Consider the following 25,445-nt stretch of genomic DNA (forward strand, 5'->3'; position numbering starts at 1 on the left):
CTCCTTACCTCCTCCTTCTAACCCTACTAAACTCCAGTACTGGGGTATGTTACACCTCTCTTCGCTTCTTTCCTGACTCTTCTTCCGTGAGGTTCAAAGAGGATTCTGGATTTCCACAACACCTACTTGGTGGACTTCTCTAACACCTAATTGCACTGTGGTGTAAACGCGGATTTCTTTTTGTGTCTGATTATGAGGGCCGTCTTCTTCACAGTTCCTCGCAAGGTGCTTGGGTCAGGGGAAGCAATCAATAGATGCCAGCTGTTAAAGAGAAACAGCATTGTAACATTTCAATACCATTCACGTAATTGAAACGTTTCAATCTATTTTTAGTTTCACTTTTATTCAAGTCTTTGTCTTCGTACTCCGTTCCCGCCCCTCTGCAAGTCCAAGGCTAAGTAAGCACAGCGAGCGCACCTGAACCTTTCTCCAGGAGCCCGGCGGGTCCCCAAGCGGCACTCTTTCTCACCTAGGAAGCCGCGTCAAACGTGCTGACGTCACGCGCATCGCTGACGTCCCGCCGTCAGGCCCACCCATCAAAACCTTCCGGGATCTCTCTCTTTTGCGGTTAGCGGGGACAGCCTGAACAGTATTCGCACAGAAGCCGGCAACGACTAGGAGCAAAGGCGGGTCCTTGCGCACCCCCGCTTCCCCAAAGTAAGGTGACTGGTGTTCCGGAAAGACGCGAGGGCAGCGGAGGAGCCACGCCCAGGCGCTAGCCGTGGTCTCCCGGGGAACGGCGTAGTGCGCCGGCCTGGGCTGGGTGGGGGCGCGCGTGCGCAGTGCGCGGCGTTTGCGCCGGCCTGGAGTAATGGGCGTCGGCGTTTGATTCTTGCAGAGGATGGCCCAAATCTCAGGCGAGGACGAGGTGATGCTGCAGGCGATGCTGAGGCAGCTGTTCCAGAGCGTGAAGGAGAAGATCACGGGTGCCCCCTCTCTGGAGTGCGCCGAGGAAATCCTCTTACATCTGGAGGAAACTGATGAAAATTTCCACAAGTAAAATAGCTTTTGATGTCTTAAGCAAACAAGCCAGCCGATCCAGAAAAGGTCCAAGTGTGGCTAGAGAAAGAATGTTCGTTTGATTATTGTTAAAAGTAGCACCCAAGTTGGAGGTTCATTTCGTTGGGTTTATTTACACAAGTACCGAATTTTTGTATTATTTATTTTTTACTTTTAAAGCTTCTGCTTCCTCTGTGTTTCTCTTGCCACACCAACATATTCTAATTCTTCATTTTTTTCCCCCCTTATGGGCAGCACAGTAACAATAATTGTAAGTCGTTCACGTTTTTCTAAGAGTGATTCTGTTCTATCAAGGGATTCCAGTCACAGTGCCTGAAAGCAGGGAGGTCCCAAGATTTCTGTTCCTTTGCTATGTGGTATTTCAGCGGCTGCGCCAGTTGCTCATTCTGAGCACTGCAGAAATACTGACGGGAGATTATTAACGTCCTATGGAATAGCTTAAGTTCTTAGAAAAGGATAAGCCACATACTCCGATGCCCGTGATAGATGGCAGAATTTTAAGTGCTACAGAAAGGCTAGAGACTGTGGGCTTGGGAGCCGTAGACATAATTTTTAATGAGAGAGGTACCATTTGAGACTATTCTGGAAGATTATGTTTCTTGGGGGATTTTTTTTCTTTGTTCTGGTTCATTTAATCCTCTCCATTGAAAAGTTTTCTTACAGGTATCTCAATTAATTATGATTGGTGGCAGTATTTTAAATTCAGTGTGTGTATTTCATTTTGATCTCACAGAGATGGTACTGAAAATTTTATCTTCAGTTACCTTTAAACTGATTTGTGGGTGCCCGGAAGTTGTATTTACCTGGAACTCCACCCATTTCTTACATGGTCATAAAGGGATCCTTGAGCCCTTTAATGTAAAAGTTTGTTTTTACTTGCAGTTTTATAGGAGTAGTTACAGTTTTCACCAGATTCTCAAGGGAGTTTTCAAAAGTGTGGAATTCTTGTTCTTGTGGAACTCTTGTTAATATGGTTACGAATTTCGTTAATATATCTGGTTATACATATATTTATTTGTATTTCCATGATTTTCTTGTTTATTCATTAAATCCACTGCTAATAGCTGTAGACTGTAGAATAATCACAACTTTCTCAAATTAATATTTAATTAATAGTGTTTCTAAACTCATGTAATACAAATTCATCTCACACAGACACTCTTAAACATTAAGTTTGGGGTTTTATTTCACATGCAAGCGTTGTTTAAATAATTTGTAAATTACTGTCAGTTTTTGCTAGGATCCTATTCTGGGCATTTGTCCATTTAATCTAGATTTTCAAATTTAATGCTATATAGTTTTTCATTAATATCCTGTTAACCTTTTTTTTTTTTTCTCAAAGATTTTATTTATTTATTTATTTGACAGAGATCACAAGTAGGCAGAGAAGCAGGCAGAGAGAGAGGAGGAGGCAGGCTCCCTCTGAGTCGAGAGCCCGATGCAGGGCTCCATCCTAGGACTCTGGGATCATGACCTGAGCCGAAGGCAGAGGCCCTAACACACTGAGGCACCCAGGCGACCCTCCTGTTAACTTTTTAATTATTTTTAATATCTGTAGTTATATGCCCCCCTTTTTATTTTTTTATTTTATTTTATTTTATTTTTTTGGTGCCTTCCCTCTTCTGCTAGAAGCTTATTTTGTTAGTCTTTTAAAAGAATCAGCTATTGGGTTAGTTTTTCCTTTCTATACATGTATACTTTATGATTTTACATTCTGTTCCTTATGTTTTCTTTGGAAAATTTTTAAAACTTTTGTGATCAGTGGTTAGCTCATTAATTCTCAGCGTTTCTTCTTTTTAGTGTAAGTTTTTTTTTTTTTTTTAAAGATTTTATTTATTTGACAGACAGAGATCACAAGTAGGCAGAGAGGCAGACAGAGAGAGAGAGGAGGAAGCAGGCTCCCCTCAGAGCAGAGAGCCCGATGCAGGGCTCGATCCCAGGATGCTGGGATCATGACCTGAGCCGAAGGCAGAGGCTTTAACCCACTGAGCCACCCAGGTGCCCCAATTTAGTGTAAATGTTTAAGGTTACATATTTGCTTGTATTGTTTCAGCTGCTCCAATTTTAAAGTACTTTTCAAATTAAAGTTAGATCGTTGTTGTTCTTCCTAGCAGTTTAATGACTATTGTAATAAAGTAATTTACTCTTCAGCAGTGCATTGGATTAAATGCCTGCTGATTAACATTTATGGTTAATGTTCACTGTTGACTGAGGAGATTTACTTTTGGCCTACCTAAAAAAAAATCCAGACACTCTAAAATTATAACTGATTTGTAGTTTTTAAGACTTATAATCCTGAAAGTATTTTGAGTAGTTTGTAGTCTTAAAAGCATAAATGGCAAAATTTATGTGTTGGTTCACTAACTGGAGATCTGAGTCTTAGGAGGAAGGAACTCTGTATGGGAAGGGAAAAGAGGAGGATATGCTTGTCTTTGGTATTGCCATAGAATCTTACAGTTCAGAATTGAATGTGATATTAAAGATCAGTTAGTCTGGTTGCTCATATTTTAATCTTTGTTTTCACTGACCTAACTCTTCTTGAACATTGTATGTTCTTTCTTTCTTTTTTATTTTTTAAAGATTTTATTTATTTATTTGACAGAGGGAGAGAGATCATAAGTAGGCAGAGCAGCAGGCAGAGAGAGGAGGGAAAGCAGTCTCCCCTCTGAGCAGAGAGCCCGATGTGGGGGATCGATCCGAGGACCCTGGGATCATGACCTGAGCTGAAAGCGGAGGCTTGATGCACTGATCCACCTAGGGTCCCCGCATTCTATGTTATTGAGTCACTTAGATACATTTTGCTTCCCAAAGTGTTTCCTACTTCAGAATTATCTATCTTCCCATGTCCACAATCAGAACATTGCTTTCTTAAATCCACCCAACGTTGTCCTAGTATTGGCCAGAACAATTTTATTTTTATTTATTTTACTTATTTATTTTTGAAGATTTTATTTATTTATTTGACAGAGAGAGAGAGAGATCACAAGTAGGCAGAGAAGCAGGCAGAGAGAGAGGGGGAAGCAGGCTCCCTGCCAAGCAGAGTGCCCGATGCGGGGCCGATCCCAGGACCCTGAGATCATGACCTGAGCTGAAGGCAGAGGCTTAACCCACTGAGCCATCCAGGCGCCGCTACCAGAAAAATTTTATTAAACAGACTTACAGGGGAAGCTGGTATCTTTAGACTATTTTTGTAGGAAGATGGTTAGGACAATGAGTCCATACATGATGGAATTTCAGATAGTATAATCAAGTAAAGTGGGGGAAAATACAGTCATTTGGGAAAGAAACCATAGTGTAGGCAGTAGAGTCCTTTCTGGGCTTTGCCCCAATGAGCAGTTTTCCTAAACTATTTCTGCTTTCTAGAACTTCTATTTTTCTGCCTTAAACTGTATATATTTTCTAAATGATCGAAGAGTTGCCTTTGTCTCTGAAAGCGGCAGCAAGGATTTGAGACCTGTGGAAGGGGAGAAAGGAGGGATGAGGCCATTGCTTTCATTATGTGTGTGTGTTTGTGTAGGTTTTGACACTTAAACTGGCCCCCAGGAAACAGATTAGCCCTGGTTTTTAGTCTTGGCTACACCAGAATCAGTTGGGCCCCATGTAAAAAAAAAATATTGATGCTTGGGCCGCTTCATAAATGAATCAAAATTTTGGGATGGGGGGCTTGGCAGAGGTTACTTTTTGTTTCACAGGAGAATCTACCAGTGAACTCTAGGGTGTTTAAGTGGTAACTTCAAGAAAGCCTCCATTGTGTAAAGTGATATCCATGTATAGTAAAATTACTAAGAATTATATGTGTGCTTTCATAATTAATGCATTTTCTAGTAATTGTTTATCATGACACAGAAACGTATTCTTTGATCTAAAAGGTTGTAGGTGATGTAAAATACTCGTTCTTTCTATTATATATCATTTTATATACTAATATTCTATATAAAGTTAGGTGGGTCATATAATAAATCTTTTTATTCTGAAATAAGAATTCCAAATACCAGCATTATAATTCATAACTTATTCTAATAAAGTCTCTTTTTAAAGCATATCATTACTATAATTTTTTCTATATATGATTGACAATTTTTTGCTTATTTAAATAGCTAAGAGAATGCATTCTTGAAATAAACTTGTATCAGATTTTTTTATGTTTTTCTGTTGTATCAGTACTCTGTGTATCAGTGTATTTTGAACACGTCAGAATTTCATCATGAAAAAATAATTGATTTTCTTGGAAAAATCTAGGTAATAAAACTGGAAAAATTGAAAACAATGACTGTTCTTTTAGCCAACTTTGTAAAGTTTTCCTGTGTAAATGTGAAAAATTTCATATTCATCAGTAGTAAAGCAAAATGATGAAGCATATTGCTGTGTATTTCAATTGAGCCACTTCTGAAATGTAGTGAGGTGAACACATTTTTCCTTAGCAGCAAACAACTGTACTTTTAGGTTTTAATATTTGGGAAAAAATATTTTGTATTCATTTGGTAATAATATCTTTGAAATCAGATTTTAATTTTTTCTCATTAAATTACTTTTAAGGTAACAAATGGTTAGTCAAATATACGTATAGTATATTTGGTTTGAAAAGTGTCAAAGTGTAGATATATGTAATAAATAACAGTTTTCGCATTAGAATTGCTATTACAGTTACATAGCAGGAACCTGAAATTTAGCAAGGTCAGGTGTTTTGTCTAAGGTTACAAGACTGACCAGTATAAAATTTAGAACTTAAACCCAAAGCAAAGGGATTCATAGATTTCTAAAGGTATAATATTTATTCATTGTATAGATCATGTTCTTTAAAAAAAATAAGAAACTGTTATTAGAAAATTTTAAGATGAACAAGAAGGAAATATTAATAGACTTAAAAATAAATGGAAGTTGTATTTATTGTAGTCCATGGCAAAGCTGTATGATTCCTTATATTTCCAGTGCAATTAGGGTATGTTAATCTGAAAATGTTAACACAGAGGAGTCTGCTAAAAATAAATCTGAAAGGAAAGGACCTAAATTGTAGCAGAATTGACTTAAATTAAACTTCATAAGTATCTAAAATAAGTTATTAAAAATGTACATTTTTTTCAAGGAGATTTTACATTTCTTAAATAAAAATTTTAAACACAGAGGTGATTCACCAGTATCTTTAATGGTAAGGGTTTTATAATGCTTGGAGTGAGTAGACGTTAATGGTCAAACTCAATTCTGAAGGTTATATTTGGTCTGTGGATGTATTTCTTTGGCTTTTTTTTTTTTTAAAGGTTAACATTTAAAAATTGAGAGATGGCATATAAAATAGTTTTCTGGCTTTTCTTAAAACTTGGAAAAATCAACATTATGCTAATATTGCTAAATGGCAAAAAGTGGCTAAAGCCATGTAGAAGGTCTTCCTTTTAGCTGAGACATGTCCTTTTATTTCACCCCTGCCTCTTTTCTCTCTTACGCATGGCTGACTTGACTTTACCTGTCTACCCCTGGTAAGATCTTAGTTTGCTATTCCTGGAATAAGTATGGGAACTTTTGAAAGTTTCTTTTGTGCATCCAAGCTTTTGCTTTTTTACAAAATAAGAATATTGCTACACCTCCTCGATAACTTCTAAAAATGATGTAATGGGTTGATTTAAAGAGCTTATCATCAATCTTTTGGATTAGTTGTAGACTTAAGAGCTGCTCAATGGCACCAATACAATGAGGATTACAATGAAGGCAACACAGTACTTAATTATATAGAAGTGTTTCTCCCAGCCCATAGCAACAATAACTTTCTATCATGGGTACCACTATAGAAAACAGCATTCTTTGTAGGATTTTATGGGATGTTGCCATGAATTCATATGGTAAAAAAACAACAACACAAAATGAATTGTCAGAAGAGAATTTGAAGCCTTGGATTTTTTTTTCTCCTCCCAAAGAGGAGAAGGGTCCACTTGCAGAAATTACTGTTTACTAATGTGAATCTTCCAATGATCAGGGAGTCAGTAGAGTATCCAAAGGGCTATACGCAGCCTGGTAGTCCTCACATGACAGAGGGCCTTATCCTACCTGGAGATCATTTTTTCTTAAAAGAGCAGTAACCCATTAGGCAAGATTCAATTTGGGGGTTCTTGGGTTCATTTAATTTGGAAGATGAACCAAAACCTTGAAGTATTTTGAATGGTGTCTTCTGGGAACTAATACTACAGTCATAGATAAAAATGATATCATTGGGAAAAAGTATGTGGTTTGTCAGGTTCCCAAAGAGGAGGTTTTAACTTTTTCTCAGCATATTTGTTATTTGCTATTTATAGATGATGCTAAATAGTGGGGAGGTGTTTTTCTTTTTCTTCTTCTTCTTCTTTTTTTAATGTGTCTTTTATTTTAGAATGGTATTCTTTTAACTTTTTCTTTTAAAGATTTTTCTTTACTTATTAGAGGGAGAAAGCACAAACGGGGGGATGGGCAGAGGCAGAGGGAGAAGCAGACTTCTTGCTGAGCAGGTAGCCCAACTTGCAGCTCCATCCCAGGACCCTGAAGTCATGACCTGAGCTGAGGGCAGTGCTTAACTGACTGAGCCAGTCAGGTGCCTCTATTCTCAACTTTTTGAATACATTTTGTTAATAGACTTCTTTCATATGTCCTCACTGCCTTAGTTATAAAAAATATCATTTCTGTTGCTTATAGTTTGGGCTTTAAACATCATGAACACAGGAGTTCTGTTTCTCAGTTAAATATTCATTTCTCATAATTGCTCAAGATTTGTGGCACAGAAATGGGGCTGATCAAACTAAGGATTAATTTGCCTTTTCATAGTAGATGTTGATGATGAGATGTAGAATTAATCTTCAGAGTGGCCCTTCCTTTAGTTTCAGAGAACTAAGTCAGGCTTTCCCATGTCTGAGTATTTCAGAGATGTGAAGGAAAACTGTCTTGTTTGACTAGCCTAGGGCAGGATGGTGAGGAGGATCAAGATTGTTTTTAGGGACCTTTCATTTTTTTGTACTTTCTTCCAGTTACACTTTTCCTTTACCCAGTGGTGTCATACTGATTGGGCTGAAATGATTATCTATTACTAGATCCTTTTTCATTTACAAGGACATTTTAAAGAAACAGTAATACATTTATGATATTGGAATTTCAGATAATCTGACTATTATAGGTTTTCTGGTTGTGGTGGGATGGATGTGGTTAACATATTTTTTGGGCTCTTCAGATCTCATCACACACATCTGCCAACTCTAATTTCAGAGCCACTTATCCCTCTGTGGAGGCAAAACATAGGGTCTGTCAAATATGAAACAATTAGTGTCTTTAAAAGATTCTCTTGAAATCTTAATCTTTGAATTTTTCTTGTTTGTATAAGTTTTTGCCATTTTGTATAGAATATGCAAAGATTTGGTTTATAATTACAAATACACAAATAAAAAAATAAGTTAACATTTAAAATGGGTGGGAAGTTTTGCTTATATAAGGGAAGGTCTTCAAGTAATATAAGGCAATGATGAATCACCAGAAGAAGCAAAAACTACAGAACTGCTTAAATGATGATTAGAGACTGTTTTCTATAATACATGATTCAGTAAGTTTTTCTTCTAGCATTTCTGAAAATTAGTGTTTGTCATTTTGATCTAATATTGTAGGTCATTAAGTTTACAAAATAATGTTTTCTTCTTCTGCCACTAATAGATCCCGATTTTCTTAAAGCTTAGAAATTACTACTTAAACATTGAATATAAATATTAAATATTTAAAAGTAAATTCAATGAATAACTTAAAATAAATTTTTAAGTAAATTACACTTTTAAATTTAATGTGAATTATAATTTTGAGAAAATGAAATATGATAAATTTCCCTCCCTAAAGGCAAGAAATTTAAATAATACAGTTGGTAAAAACATGAATGTTACATTTATTTCCATTTCCAATCTCCATTGATTACTACAGAACATCTTATTTCTTAATATTTTTGAAATTTTTCCATTTTTGAGTGAGTGTGGGATTGTGGGATTGACAAGAGTTTTGGATTAAGGTGGACTTGAATTAATAGCTTGTGAATTTTTTTTAAAGGTTTATTTATTTGAGAGAGAGAGAGTGCGCAGGAGCTGGGGGAGGGGCAGAGGGAGAGAGAAAATCCTTCAACAGATTCCAGCTGAGCATGGAGCCTGATACTTGGCTTCCTGCCAGGACCCAGAAATCATGACCTGAGCAGAAATTCAGAGTGGGCCGCTTAACCAGCTAAGCCACAGGCGCCCTGCAGCTTGTGAATCTGACAAGGCTTTTTAGCTTTTTGTTTGCATCCTCATCTATTTTACCTATTTCATGTGGTAAATAAGACAATATTGATAAAATACTTAGAGCAGTGTCTAATTCATGATAATCACTTAAAAGTCCCTCCTTGTTTATATGCAAATCAAAATGGTGGTTTCTGGAGAAAATTGACTGTGGCTTCAAGTAAGTGGAGATACAGTAATTAAGGGGCTTGATTGATTAGGCATTTAAATGCCAAGCCAAGGAAGTTGTATTTGAAGGATAATAGCGAATAATTAGTTTTAAATACAACAACTATTTATTCAGATGTTATGTATGTGATGGGGTATGAGGTATTGGTATGAATAAAGTGGCTTTAACTCAAATAATGAAGGCTGTGATTTTTGAGGACCAAGATAACTACAGTATTCAGGATAAGTATGAGAGGGAAGGGGGCAGTGGAAGAAGATGAGCAAGAAGGCCGCAGTAGTAATCTCTGTGTGAGGTGATGTGGTTTTGCACTGACCAACAGAAGTGGAAAAAAAGGAGAGATGAACCCAAAAGATGTGTAGGCAGTGTTATCAAGTGTTGATGACTGGGTGGACTGATGGAGTGAGTTGGCATGGAATATATGCAGAAATTGCCAATGTCCCAGAAAGAAAGCAATAAAATTCTAGTTAAGCTTGATGATTTGGGATGAAAAGTTTAAGCCTAGTTTAAAGGAAGAAATCTGAGGATTTTAAAAATATTTCTGTGCTAACATTTTTTCCTGGGTATGATTCCTAAGCGAGTTTATGATAGTTACTGCATTTATTTTTTAAATACTTGTTTTAGCTATGAATTTGTGAAATATCTTCGGCAGCATATATGTAACAGTTTGGGGTCTATGATTGAAGAAGAAATGGAAAAATGGACATCTGATCAGAATCAGGATGAGGAATCCGGCTATGACACAGTTGTACAGCATGTTACTAAAAGGATTCAGGAATCTAAAGAGTGAGTATGCCACAATGACATTTTGTTTCTTTCTTTCTTTCTTTCAAGATTTTATTTATTTATTTGTCAGAGAGAGAGAGTGGGAGCACTAAAGTGAGCGCACAAGCAGGGGGAAACGCAGGCGGAGAGAGAAGCAGATTACCCACTAACTGGGGAGCCTAATGTGGGACTCCATCCCAGGACTCTGGGATCATGACCTGAGCTGAGGGCAGATGCTTAATAGACTGAGCCACCCAGGCACCCCAAGATTTCTTATTTTTTGATTTGAAGAAAAATCACAAACTTGAGTCATGTTCATCTTTTGATAATATAATTTCCAGTAATGTATTTCTGGCAGTGCTATTAAATTTATTCTAAAAGGAGTATTAAAATATTTTATTAGTCAGAAAATAAAAGCATTTTCATACTAAGAGAGAGCAAAGTTTTATATGGGAATATTAGGAATTTTTAAAAATCTCTGAATAAGCCATTTAATTTTCTTGTGTTTTAGTTTATCCATGTGTAAAATTAAAACAATTATAATTACCTCACAAAGATGTTCTGTGTCTTAATGAGTTTATGTCTTCTGCTTTGTCAGTTGTAGATGAAAGATTTTTAGTTGTGCAGAGTATTATTTTTTTCTTGATATGTGAGATTTAGAAATTATTTAGGACTAATGATGAGGCAATGGTATCTCTATTAACAGCATTTTTACTGTAATAATTAGAAATTATTTTCTTAATTAAACATTTTGATATTTTTTGAATAGAAGTTTACAGATAGAAGAATTCATTTGTAGGGTCTATCATTTATTCCTCATATGTGTAAGTGCAACTATTCACCATGTAGATTTTCATTATTAACTGATGTGGATTTTATTCACTACCTGTTAGAACTTATTCTTATTTTGACTTTTTGGAGTATTGAATGAGTCTTAATGGTGTTTATAGTCCATACTATATTTGTTTTTCTTTGGCTTTTTCAAAACTGCAGTGGCTACTGTTGTAGACTAGTTCATTTGAGTCTTGATATTGAGAGTCTGGCCTCTAGCTTTTTTTTTTTTTTTAAACATTTAAAAAAATTTATTATTCTTGGGGTGTCTGGCTGACTAGTCAGAGGAGCATGCAACTCTCAATCTTGGGATTCTGAGTTCAAGTCTCTCATTGGATGGAGAGATTACTTAAAATCTTTAAAAAAGATAAAAATAAAAATTATTATTCTTATCTCTGTGGACAGCTTGCTGGTATTTCTTGCAGATGAATTCATGTTAGTGTTTTCAAAAAGGCCTGGAGGAAACATGTCTAAGATGAAACTTACAGATTTTCTGTGGATTTTAATGACCCTTAGTCCTACCTTATATACATCATTTAGATTCTTACCTTTATATTCATGTATTAAATTACTGCATCATAAATTATAAAGGGAAAGGGCTTTATGTTGTTTACATGGCTATGCCTAACTGCAAAGGAGTCTGGGACTGTAGTTTAGATCTGTGCCCAGCTATAATACAAATACTGTGGAAGGAGAGAGCAGCTTTTGATGGATTGCTCTTGATTGCTACCAAGGCATTGTTAGGCTTCCCTGTTTCTTGCTACTGAGAATGTGTAGAGGAAAGCTGGACCCTTTCATTTCAGTTATCCTAGAGATACTTTGCCAGTTAGTCTGATGAGTGTCCTAGGATTCCTTCTTGCTCTTTATATCCCCTTACCTTAAACTTGGATCTGGACTTTTCCTTACCTCTGTAACAGTTCTCTTCTGTATGTGTTTTCCTCCTGCATTGTTCCTATTCTCATCTTCTTTTAATATTTCTGTGTTTTCTCGTAACTTCTGATGCTTTAAAAACACATACATGAATAAACTATGTATTAAATTTGATTCTAGTTATATATTATGTAAATTATCTATTGCTGAACCATAGTAAATATATGAGAATGTATTTTAAGTTATGTATAGAATTATATATAGTTACTAATATGTGATGTATATCATATAATTTAAAATGTATTTTAAAATTCCTTTAAGCTTTAAAATCTTAGCCTCCTATTTATATCAAAAATCCCAGCATGGTTTTATTATTTTTATGAGTAACTTACCTATCCTTCTTCAGGTTTATGGAATTATAATAACCCATTTACCAGAAGTATAAAGAAAGAGGCATTTCTGTGCTTATTTTCCTAATGTATTTTTATTACAAAATTATAATAAATACACATTGCATGCTTTATATTTACAAAGAACTTTCAGATACATACTATTATGTCTTGCTACAGTTATGTGAAATAGGTCAGCTAGATTGTATTCTTTTCATCTCATTTTATCATTGAGGAAAATGAAACTGATTTATGATGACAAAACTGATAGGTAAAGTAGTCAGAATTATAATCCAGGGTTTCTAATTCCAAAATAGTACTTTATTCACTATTGTTTATTTAAATCTTTATGTTTTGTTTTAAGTATAGCTTTTTCAGTGGTCCAGGTCACATATTCCTCATTTGTAAAATAAAAGGCTAAATGAAAGTTTTAAAAATAGTTTAATCTAGCTCTAAAATTTTATTTCTAGGCTTTTTGGGACCTCAGTCTTTTTTTTTTTTTTTTTTTTTTTTTTTTTAAGATTTTTATTTATTTATGAGAGACAGAAGGAGAAGCAGGCTCCCTGTGGAGCCGGGAGCCCAATGCGGGAGTCTATTGCATGACTCTGGGATCTTGACCTGAGCTGAAGGCAGACATCTTAACTGACTGAGACACACAGGCGCCCTGGGATTTCTATCTAATATTAATATGGGTGCTTGAGAGTTGGCACATAGTAAGTGGAGAACTTTATTTATAAGTTCTTTTTGAGGCCTTTATTTATTTATTTATTTAGATTGTATTTATTTTAGAGAGAGAGAGAGAGCATGGGCATGAATTGTGGAGGGGCTGAGGGAGAGGAAGAGAGGGAGAGAGAGAATCTTAAGCAGGTTTGTGGGGCTCGATTTCACGACTCTGAGATTATGACCTGAACTGAAATCAAGAGTTGGCTATAGAAACTACTGAGCTACCAGGCATCCCTCTTTCTAAGACTGGAGCTGAAAGGGATTTAGAAGCTGTCTGGTTCAAACTCTTACCAGTTTCAGGAATCCCTTTCTTAACGTCCCTGACAATAGGTTCTGTAGCCTCTGTCCTTCAAAGGACCTACTGATAGCTTAGCTCTTATAATGCTCACTATAAGTACCTATAAAGATAGGCAGGGAAGAAGGGAAGGAAAGAAAGTAGAGAAGGGAGGAGGATAGAGAAAGAGATAGAAATAAACAAGGAATAAAAGGGATATGTAAGATAGACTGTTCTGGTAGTATGGTATTAGCAGTTGACTATTGTGGAGTACTGGTAACCATGCTATTGGAATATCTTGCCTTAGACTGTGTTAGTTTTACTACCTTGGTCTATGTAATCAGATGAGGAAACTTGGGAAATAACATATGTTTTGGAATTCTTATTAATTTTTATACCTGTTGTGTGAATTCCATTGTGCCACTTGTTCTTTAAAAAAAGCTGACATAGGGACGCCTGGGTGGCTCAGTTGGTTAAGCAGCTGCCTTCGGCTCAGGTCATGATCCCAGCGTCCTGGGATCGAGTCCCACGTCGGGCTCCTTGCTCCGCAGGGAGCCTGCTTCTCCCTCTGACTCTGCCTTCCACTCTGTCTGCCTGTGCTCGCTCTCGCTCACTCTCTCTCTGACAAATAAATAAAATCTTAAAAAAAAAAAAAAAAAGCTGACATATTTTTTTCCTTTTTAGAACTGTGCCCGTAGAGGGATTTTACAGAAAAAAGTAAGATAGTTTAATTTAGCTGAGTGTTTTAATTTGTGCTAATAGTCTTTCTCTTACCAAGACTGTTTTACATTTAAAGATACAAAGAAATGATGCATTCCCTGAAGAATATCATGATGGTAGTGGTGGAATCTATGATTAACAAGTTTGAAGAAGATGAGATGCGAAGTCAAGAGAGGCAGAAAAAAATCCAGAAGGAGAAGAGCAACAGTTACTGCACAGATAATTGCTCTGATAGTGATTCATCATTCAATCAGGTGTGTTGTTTCCTTTTGCATTTATGTCTTGAAATGATATTTAATAATCAATAACTTCGGTACATTCTTTGTTAGCCAGATTTTTTTTCTGCTTTCCAGTTTTAAGATTCAGAAGAAAAATAATAAAATTACCTAATCTTAAAGATTGAGTACGTGAAATAACATCTTCTAGAATTATAAGTTCAGTGAATGATTGCATTATATCTGACATATCTTTTTTTTTTTTTAAGATTTTATTTATTTATTTGACAGAGAGAGATCACAAGTAGATGGAGAGGCAGGCAGAGAGAGAGAGAGAGAGAGAGAGAGAAGCAGGCTCCCTGCTGAGCAGAGAGCCTGATGTGGGACTCGATCCCAGGACTCTGAGACCATGACCTGAGCCGAAGGCAGCGGCTTTAACCCACTGAGCCACCCAGGCGCCCTATCTGACATATCTTAATGAGATATGGAAATAAACTAATTGATTTTGGATTTAAAAAAAAATACCTGAAACAAATCTGCTTGAGCTTTAGTTAAACAAAACATCTTATTCCTAATTGATTTTTATTAATCAAAGTTTAACTGCATTATAAATGAGATATGGAGATAAAACATTTCCCTTATCTTCTAAGATGAAGGTCACTGTGATTTGTTTTAAAACATGATGAACACTGGGTGTTATATGCAACTGATGAGTCATTGAACACTGTATCAGAAACTAATGATGTACTTGCTGCTTCCTGATGGCACGTGGGAGAAGAATGAGGCACAAACAAGTCAGCTGCAAGAGAATGCAAGCAGGGGACAACAGTAGAAAAGTTGTTGCCCCGAACAACTACTCAGTGCTGTTTTTATTAGATATAGACAGTAATCAACAAAGGAGCTGAAGAAGACTACACATTAATCAGATGCCTTGTAGATAAATAAGAAGGAAGGCAAAGTATATCTGGTCAAGAAGTATAAAGTTTATAGTTGAGCAAGCACATTCAAAAGGGGTTACCTAATTAGCCACAGGAGCTCTCCCGGGAAGGGGAGATAATGGAAAAATGAAGCAGGCAGTGTTCTGCCCTGAGCGGGCTTGGAGTTCCCAGCTGCTTGGCTTCAAGGACGTATATATCGTCCTCTCCCCTAGAGGCCTGTTGCCAGTACGTGTTTTTCTTAAGGATATATCTGAACATGCTTGATGGCTAGTTCAATTCTTGTAAGTTGTATTTTAAGTAATACATTGTTCTGAGGGACAATTAAAGTACTGTATGCTGGCTAATTGAATTTAAATTAAAGGAACCCAAAAAACAAAACAAAAAACCAATAAAATCAGTAAGCCTCTTCTTTTTGACATCAAGAGATCTGAGGTTTTACATTGTCTCTTTCCATGTTATTGGAATCTTTGTCATTTGGCTAGGGCAGAGCTAACAGAATGGCCACAGGTTAGGTTAGTTCTAATAGGAAACTAGTTAGACTAGAGCCTTATATATGCATGCACCATCAACTTCCCCACAGAAATTTCCAGGCCAGTTGGAGTCTGTCTGATCTTTGTGTGAATCCTACCTGTTATTTCTTTTCTTTTCTTTCTTTCTTTTTTTTTATTAAAGATTTTATTTATTTATTTGTCAGAGAGATAGAGAGAGTACAGGCAGGAAGAGTGGCAGGCAGAGGCAGAGGGAGAAGCAGGCTCCCTGTGGAGCAAGGAGCCCAATGTGGGACTCAATCCCAGGACCCTGGGATCATGACCTGAGCTGAAGGCAGCCGCTTAACTGACTGAGCCACCCAGGCATCCCCCTACCTGTTATTTCTAATGAAACATTTTCACCTATTTAGTGCTGATTTGGTGACATAGCCATAACAGATCTTAACCATATACCAAAGAGGAATTTGGGGAATTTTGGTGAAATGTGAAAAAGTCACACATATTGGTCACAGTTGAGACTGCATTTATGAAGGAAAAATGTTTAGAAGTCATTACAGCAGAACTTGAAAATTGCTCTGCTCAGGAGAAATTGTGCTCAGGTTTATTTTCTGATGTGATGGAGGAAAGGGCAAAGACTGAATTTTCTTCACCTTGTAGCCCTTAATATTTCTTTATTGATGGACCCTTTGGAAGGAGCTGGGCTATGGAGATTTTAGTTTAGTTTTATTCAGTAGGTTTATCAAACTGCTTCTTCAGATCAAGGAAGGCATAGAAAAACCCAACTTTAGGACTCTGGGTGCTCACAAGATTATACTTTGTTATTTGATGAGCCATCTGTTTACATTGAAATTGAACAATAAGAAGAAAAAAAAATGAAGCATTGTTATTTAAGAAGTCCAAGTATTCAGGCCACATAAGGTTGACCGAATAGCTAGCAGTGAAGAGGTGTTCATGTGAAATGCTCAAGTATTTCCAGTCTTAGAATAATAGGTTTTTTCAGAAATTCAAAGCATTTGTAGAAATGCAGTCATAGTTTCAGAAAATGGTCTTGGTTTTTAAAATTTTTATTATTATTATTATTTTTTTATTTTGTTTTGGTTTTATTCTTGAGAAGGAATCAGACTTTAAATTTATATGACTTCTTTTGGGATGCCAAAAGGGTATATCTGCATTTTCAGGTATCTGTCCTATGGGTATGACTTTGTTTCAGAATGCTCTAATTGAGTTGAAGGTGAACTGTGTCCACTAACATGGCATGGGATCCTTGGACTTTGGGAAAAAAGCATATGAATGCCAGAAGTACCCCCAAAACTCTTCGAGTGTGATCAAACTCCAGCAGATGTCTGGGTGCCTTTGCTTAGTGAAAAGGGACTCTTTTACATGACCAAAGAGCCTGAATTACTATGTTCAAAAGTTGAAAGGGTCTGTGAAGATATGTGTCATTCATTGCATTAAATACTGATGTTGTTGATAATGCTTGCAACATTGTTATTAGGCTTAGAAAAATCTGTCTGAATTGTTGTATGAATAACATTGAATTAACAGTTCTGATGCTGCTGTTTTGATATTGGCTTGCATTTTGTGAATAAAACAGGCTTCATTTCATTGTTAGTATTATTTTTTTTTTAAGATTTTTATTTATTTATTTGACAGACAGAGATCACAAGTAGGCTGAGAGGCAGGCAGAGAGAGAGAGAGAAGAGGAAGCAAGCTCCCTGCTGAGCAGAGAGTCTGATGTGGGGCTCGATCCCAGGACCCTAGGATCATGACCTGAGCTTAAGGCAGAGGCTTTAACCCACTGAGCCACCCAGGCGCCCCCATTGTTATTATTTTAACAATTACAACCTGATTATTTATGGATTTCTGACTCATTATTGAAAAACTTTGCACATGGTTGGCCAATAGTCACTATTGGTGTATGTTTGAGGATATTAAAGAATAAAGAAGACAGATTGGTTTTTACTATAATTGTGAGGAGAGCACTGAAAGGATTTGGTATTATGATTAAACCTTAAAAAAAAGTCACTGCAAAATAATGCTGGAAAGGGTCGCCTGGGTAGCTTGGTGGGTTAAGCTCTGCCTTTGGCTTAGGTCATGATCTCAGGATTCTGAGATTGAGCCCTGCATTGGGCTCTCTGCTCAGTAGGGAGCCTGCTTCCTCCTCTCTCTCTCTGCCTGCCTCCCTGCCTACTTGTGATCTCTCTCTCTAACAAATAAATAAATAAAATCTTTAAAAAAAATAATGCTGGAAAGATAGAAATAATAATATTAGCTGTCTGTAATTGAGATTTCTGCCATATATTTGTACTTACAGACTGTACTTGACTTTATATTCACTATAGATGTTACTGGCCCACTTTACAGAAGAAAAGGGAGGCTTACAATAGTAGTTAAGTAATTTTCCCAAACTTGTATTGCTAATGAATTTAAGCCTGGTTTCTCTCCTTCCAAAGTTTTTGTTCCATACTACATTACCTGAGACTGCTTGGGTTCAGATCTCAGTTCTATCACTTACTAGCCATGTGACCCTGGACAGTGTCTTAACTTCCCTGTGCTGTGCTATTTCTCATTTGTAAAATGGGAATGAAACCACCACTTACCTCATAGAGTTTCTGAGAATATTAACTGGGTTAATGTATATCAAGTCTTTAGAACCGTTGCTGCTGCTTTATACGTGTTACCTTTCATCTCTTAAAGGACGTGCTGGAATGGTGCCATTCCGGGACAGGCCAAAATAGAAAAGTTCTCTCCTGTGTGGTTTTTAACTCAGCTTCTCCGGGTTGTTTTCTACAGCTGGGAAGTAAGAAGATTACCCTAATAGACTTCAAGCTTTAAAATTCATAAGCTTTCCTATTGCAGTTTTTCTGTCTTCCTCTTCCTTGACAGTATTTGGTACAGCACAAGCATTAGGCTGTTTTATAGTGTGCAAACTATTTCATTATGTTCCGAAGGAATGCCAAGGTACTCAGTTTATATGGAGGAGATGAGTTTAGGATAGCAGTAACCTGTTACTCTTGCATAATGTTAATTTATTTAAAGCATTTATTGTTTCTTTGCTTTCAAGACAGCCTCTCTTTGAAACCCATCTTTTGGTATCTATAGTCAGCAGAATAATGGACCCCTTGAAGATATCCATGTCTAAATCCTGAAAACCTGTGAACCTGTTAGCATACATGGTGCTGGTGTCTTTGATTTGGTGAGGAATTTTGCTTTTGAGGATATTACGCTATAGCTGATAGGTTGTAAGACTCCTCTTTTTTAGCAATATCAGCCAGAGAATGGTAGGATAGCCACAGCCCCAACCCCACTTCAGAAGTTCTTCCATCTCTAGCTACTCTCAATTCATCAGATTTTGATTATTCATGTTTTATAGCAGAAAAAACTAGGAGCCTGAAGTCTTAAATGTAGTAATGAGAGGAGAAGGTAGCTGAGACTAGAAAATGAAGATCGTGTCATTGATAATTCAGCTTTCTTGTGTGTGACTGGAGGCAGGTGGATTGCTGGGGAGAGTTGGGTAGGTGCAAGTGTGAGCTTTTTGCTTGCTTGCTTAATAGTTCTCTCTTGAGATAATTTAACACCAGAAAAACTAATTTCTTTGATTAACAGTGATAAATTTCTTCTTAATGAAACCTATACTTTAAAATATTAATAGATTTTTGTTATTACCTCTCAATGGTAGCACTTTTAAAATGAAAGCTGTTTTTGTTGAAACATAATTAAAACATAGGCAATTAAGAAACAATCCATATTTTGAAAATGTTTTTAAAAGATTGTTTTTATTTTGGATTAGTAACTTTGTTCTATATTTAAGGCATTATGAAAGGCGGGTGCACAATTTAAAAGGTTGTAGATGCACTAAAATTTGAAAAAGCTACTCTACAGGAAGCTAATTCATTCTGAATCTTAGAAACAAACCAGTCTGAAATAAAGTCTGGTTCTGCCATTGATGAGTTGTGGACCTTGGATTTTTTCTCTCAATGCTTCAGTTTTCTTATCTGTTATAGTGGAGATAATAATAGAACCTACCTTAATAGGGTTGTTTTGTGGACTTAGTGATTTAATGTATGTAAAGCATTTTGAACACTACCTGGGACATAGTAAGCACTAAGTGTTTGTTTTTGTCCTGTTCCTCATCAGTGGGTGCTGTTTCTTTTCTCTCTCTCTCTTTTTTTAAGAATAGGAAAGAACTTATGTATTTAGACATTAAAGCCTGAAGTATCATTAGGTTCAATATTTATATATTTCTTATTTTCCATAGCTATGTTTTTTAAGCAACAATAATAGTTGCCTGTCTTTGGTTTTATTTGAATGGTTTATACAGTTTACAAACCAAACATTTGGAGATTTCTAGGGTAAATTAAATCTGAGGGTAGTTTGATTTTGTTTAAGTATAGTCATTGAATAATGTAAATATTCTTTAGTATATGTTGTGATAAAGTAATTGAGTGTGATATCTGTATCAAAAAACTACAGGATGTTTTGTTTGCAATCCTTAGTAAACTGCATTTGACAGAAATATATCCCAATCTTATTTTAGCATAAAAATATCTTAAATAGGAGCTATATAATCCATAGAGGACCAGATACATTTTAGATTATCATTCAATTCTTGTTCTTGCTCTTTCCTTAGAATGTGTTCAGAAATTATTTGCTTAGCATATGCTTTAACATATGTAAATATGTTTTAAAAAACTCCCTTTTGGAAGTATCTACCTATATTGATATCACCAACAGATCTGTCTTGCATTGCTTTACAAATCAGGTTGGCAGATACTACTTCCCTCAGGAATTTTCAGTTTAAGAAATACCTAAAACTGTTGATAAATCTTAACAAACTGTATTACATGGGACACACTGTCTACGTGCTGTAGTTAAAGAACTTATTAGTTGGTTGCTATGGGATTTTATGTCAGTCCACTAATACACTGTAACACACAGACCTTGAAAATAGGTAACCTTTAAGGCAGTCTAGGCACTTTAAGTGCACTATAAGGCACTACACTGATGTCTTGTATAACAAAAAATTTTCATTGCTTAAATACCATTTTTAAAGAATAGAATATAGTATATTTAAGGAGATTAAAAGAATTAATAATTAAATGATAAATAATTAAAAGGGAAGTAGATAAATTAATGAAGCTGCTCCAATCAGATAACTATTAGAGGCTATGCTTTTTTTTTTTTTTTAAGATTTATCTATTTATTTTAGAAAGAGCGTACGTGCACAGTCATGAGTGGGAGGGGCAGAGGAAGAGGGAGAGAGAATTTCAGGCAGACTCCATGCAGAACACAGAACCCAACGTGGGGCTCCATCTCCTGACCCTAAAAGCATGACTTGAGCTGAAACCAAGATTTGGACATCCCCAGACTATGCTTTTCTAATATATATTCTAATCTGGGAGAAAAGGCAGATATGGTAGAATTGGAGGATTTGAACTCAATGGTTGTCTGTTCCCCAGCATATACTATGTGCAGTATTTTGTGATAGGCATTGCCAAGCTGAAAAGATGAATCAAGTATATGTTATTTCTTCAAGGAGCTTACCTGGGATTATGAGGAGATAGATTATTTACATAAATAACGGAGTCATAAAGTAGAAATAGTGCATCCTGGAAAATCTAAAAGGTCTTTGTAACTAAGACTATCAAAGAAGTATGGAGGAAAGTATTTCAAATAAGGGAATGGACAAAAGCTCTAAATCAACAAAGAATGTGGCCTATTAGGGACCCTGAGTAGTTTGTTTATGTGAAGTGTTAGAACAAAGAGTTTGTGGGGAGTAAACTGGAAGGGTAAATGAGGGCCAAATTATGGAGCAGGGTTTAGATATTAATTATTTTTCCTAGCTATGGAATTCTAGTGCCTGGTATGTTATGTAATTGGTGTCCGAAACATAGTAGATGTCTAATAAATACATGAGGAATAAATGAATGCATTCAAAAGCTAAATTGGATTATTTTGTACGTAAAGGAAAACCATTTTATTTTATCTTTTTTTAAGATTTTATTTATTTATTTGACAAGTAGGCAGAGAGGCAGGCAGAGAGAGAGAGAGAGAGGAGGAAGCAGGCTCCCTGCCGAGCAGAGAGCCCGATGCGGGACTCGATCCCAGGACCCTGAGATCATGACCTGAGCCAAAGGCAGCAGCTTAACCCACTGAGCCACCCAGGCACCCAGGAAAATCATTTTAGATTGCTGAACAGAAAAGCGTGTTGGTGAGATTTACCCGATAATTGTGTGCAGAAAGGCATGAGCAGGTGAGAAAGAAGATGTAGGGAGAGAAGTTAGAAGGCTATCATGATAGCTGAAGTAAGAAGAAGGCCTGAACTGAGGAGGCTTTTTAGAAGTAAATAGGGACTGATGTGAGAATTATTACAGAGGCATGATCATTAAACTTGATTATTGCAGTGTTTTGGGGAGAGTAGTGCAGAATGGGAAGAGAGTCAAAGTCATTATTGAAGTGTTTGCGGGGGGACTAGTAGAAAAGAGTCAAAAGTCTAGCAGTGGTTTCAGGCTGAGGTGGTGAGAAGACCATGGTGTCATAAACCATGCCTGGGATTAGGGAGGAAGGTTACATGTGGAGAAGAATATAGTGATTCTTTTTTTTTCCCCCCGAAGATTCTAAATGTCAAATACCAGTAAGGTAGTCCAGTGGTATAGCAAGTGGTTGAAAATTCAGGATTCACTTTGTAGAAAGGTTGGGTCTACCTAAACAGGTGAGATCGTAGGAAACACATTTTCAGAGGGCCAGGAGAGACTAAAGGATGGGTCAGAAAAGAAGGTACCAAACCACAGTTCACTGGGTAGGAACTTAAGGGGCAGTGAATTTCAAGGCGGAAGCCAGTTAATTTCAAGGTTAACTAGCTGTAATGAAGGCTAGAGAGAACATCAATGCTGAGTACTAAGAAAAGCTATATGAATCTCGTTAGGAGTTCACCACAGAATAACACTGGCAGGAAGAGGAGGTAAAGTTGAAGTATCATCATGTTGATTAGCCTTGATCATTTTTGTAAAATGAAAGGCAAAACCATTTTCGGAGAGTAAAGGTTGCTTGCCTAAAGTATTGCACGTAAGATTAGAAAACAAAGCTTTTGTCAAGGGAAACGTTTAAGGAAATGAATTTTGTTAAGATTTATGTATTACATTTTTTGATTGCTTCTTTGATATAATATTAGTTGTTTCACCAAGTATGAACTAGCTCTAGTTGAGAATGTTTGAACAATGTCTGGCTCCCCATTTATCAGGGTTGTTATAGAACATGCCTCTATATTGGGGGAGGAGCTGGATTAGAATGGGAATCTATGGAAATCAATGAATTATATCTTTAGATTGCTTGATCTTGAATAGGTAGATGGTAGGTAGAGTCAGTTATTTTATATTTTCTCATGAGAATTTCCTGAGAAACAGGAAATTTACTTCAAAGTTGAAAATTTTATAACAATAAAGCAAAAAACTTCAGTTATCCTAATGTGAAAACTGAGGATGGGGTTCGAGACTTCAGGGTCATGTAAGTAGCTGAAGATTGAGCCGGGTTTTGAAACTTCATCTATCCGATTAAAATTCATGCCCTTGACATCATACTTATTTTTCAGTAAGTTGGATAGCAAGACATTTCAGACCTAGATAATGGTCTTGTAAAAGTCATGATGGAAGTGTAAGGATCAGAAGAAATCAAGTTTACAAGAGGGGCAAAGAGCCGGCTAACGGGGGAGAAGAAGTTGTCTAGCAATAGTACAGAATGACTAAGTATATAAATATATATTTTACGTGTATTTCAATACACATATGCATGTGTATATATACTTCAGTATGTAAATATATGCATTATGTCTGTATCACAAATGCACATAAGTACATATGCTTATATATACTATTTAAGATATTCTGTATTATGTTTTTTTTCCCCTTTGGCAAGACTGCTGCATTCATATTACTTATATTTATTATTATCATTCATAAATTTTTATATTTTAACTGTAATATAAAAATTCAAAATTAAAGGTCTATTTAATATATGGTACTTTAAATTATGAAAAGTAGCATGTACAGAGTCTTTAGCAGTTCAGCTATATACTTTTAGAAAGGAATAAAACTCAATAAAACTCAAGGTTCTTTAAGAAATAGAATATCAGGTTGTTCTGGTTTCTTTATAGAGTGGTTATATGTACCCTTTGTTGCTAGGGACAATGTAACATTGTGGAAAGACTCACTTTGTAATTATTTATGTATTAAAGTAATATATATTGAATGAGTACTCTGTATGAGGCACTAATTCAGGTTTTGGGATACTATAGTGAAAAAGACCAAATTCTAAGCGATAGTAGGGCAGCTACGCAAAACTCTGGAGGAAGAGCATTGCCAGGCAGGAGGAATGGCAATTGCAAAGGTTCTTAGGTTAGTATGAGCATAGTATCATCCAGGGATGGGGAAAAAAGTCCAGTGTGGTGGAAGTCTGGATGGCAGAGGCAAGAATTGTAGGAGAATGTGTTAGAAAAGCAAGCACTCAGATCATGTAAGTAAATCTAATTCTGAGTAATGTGGGTAGTCTCTTTCTGGGATTGAAGTAAGGCAGATGAAGAGATTGGATTTTTAAGTTTGAGAAGCTCCATCTGACTGTTGCTGGACAATAAATGGGGGGTAGGGGGGAGTAGGATAGGATTTAAGAGTAGAAGCAAGGAGACCAGTTAGTATGAATTGAAGGACTCTAGGCTAGAGTTGATGGTGCCTTGGTTTAAGCTTTTAGCAAGGAAGTATGGGGTAGTTGGAGTGAAGATGTGTGGAACTTGGAGATTGTCTTAATGGGACTTAATGATATTAGGTATAGAAATTAAGAGAAAGTGAAGAGCCAGAATTGGCACCTATTTTTAATCTCAGTAAAAAATCTGGATGGGTCATAGTGTCATTTAGGAGGATGGAGAAGTTTGAGGGAGGAACAGGTTTGGAATAAAATCAAGTGTTCTGTCTTGGGCATGTTAAGTTTGAGATGCCTTAGACATCCAAATGGAAATGTTGAAAGGATAATTATATATAGCTTTAGAGATGAAGTGACTGATGGAAGTTTGAGTCATCACAATGCACCTAAAGAACTGGATGAGAACACCTGAGGGAAGAGTATAGGTAGTAAAAATATGGGTGGGAATCTGAGTTATGATAGCTGGGTGACTTAGAGAAGTTATTTAACCTTAATTTTCATATTTCTCATATTTCAGTCATTGTGAATTGGGATCATATAGGGCTTGTTGCATAAAAGGTAATACATGACAACTATTATTTTAATGGCAGTTTAATTTTTAGATGGTTATTTTAGGTTTTAGTCATACTTAAACTGCCTTCAGCAAGAAAAAGACCCTTTCATTTTCCAAAATAACTATGGTCTACTATTAAACTTTTCCCTAGATAGAAGCTTTTATATTGAGAATTTTTCACCAAAGAGGAGGCATGGAGGGCTAAAGAAAATATAGGAAAGATAAAGGGACAAAAATATTCAAGCAGCATCATAGTTGTGCCTAGGATACCATTAATGCCTTCTTGTTTTATCTTTCTGTTATATTCATCTCCTTTTTCTGTGTACAACATATCTTGGCTTTGTATCTTTTGAATCTTGTAATGTACTACTTTTTGTAGTTGCTCAACAAATAATAATTTTCATGTACATGAGGTACACTGTTCTCCTGAGACTTGCAGTTCCTATTTAAATGCCTTGGAAAACAAATTCTAAGTTTTCTGCCAGATGAGAATATCTCTTCTTGCTCAGAATGCATTTTGTGCTTGGAGTTATATTAAAAATAA

The 25,445-nt window shown here is 36.2% G+C and overlaps 1 protein-coding gene across 2 annotated transcripts in view; it reads left to right on the forward strand.

Annotated features, from left to right (window-relative positions):
* Positions 1 to 494: 494 nt before the first annotated feature.
* The window catches only part of TBC1D32 (TBC1 domain family member 32), a 247,479-nt gene continuing 222,528 nt past the window's right edge, over positions 495 to 25,445 (forward strand). The window contains exons 1-4 of one of the 2 annotated variants that reach the window (XM_045066413.1): positions 495 to 662; positions 839 to 996; positions 10,072 to 10,233; positions 14,096 to 14,273. In XM_045066413.1, the coding sequence (XP_044922348.1) occupies positions 842 to 996; positions 10,072 to 10,233; positions 14,096 to 14,273 (495 nt within the window). In that variant the 5' untranslated portion in view covers positions 495 to 662; positions 839 to 841. The remainder of the gene's footprint in view (positions 663 to 838; positions 997 to 10,071; positions 10,234 to 14,095; positions 14,274 to 25,445) is intronic. The other variant, XM_045066412.1, reaches the window with a different exon arrangement.

This window comes from Mustela putorius, unplaced genomic scaffold, assembly GCF_011764305.1.
Source record: "Mustela putorius furo isolate JIRA1106 unplaced genomic scaffold, ASM1176430v1.1 tig00003863_pilon_pilon_pilon, whole genome shotgun sequence".
In the NCBI taxonomy this organism is placed as follows: domain Eukaryota; kingdom Metazoa; phylum Chordata; class Mammalia; order Carnivora; family Mustelidae; genus Mustela; species Mustela putorius.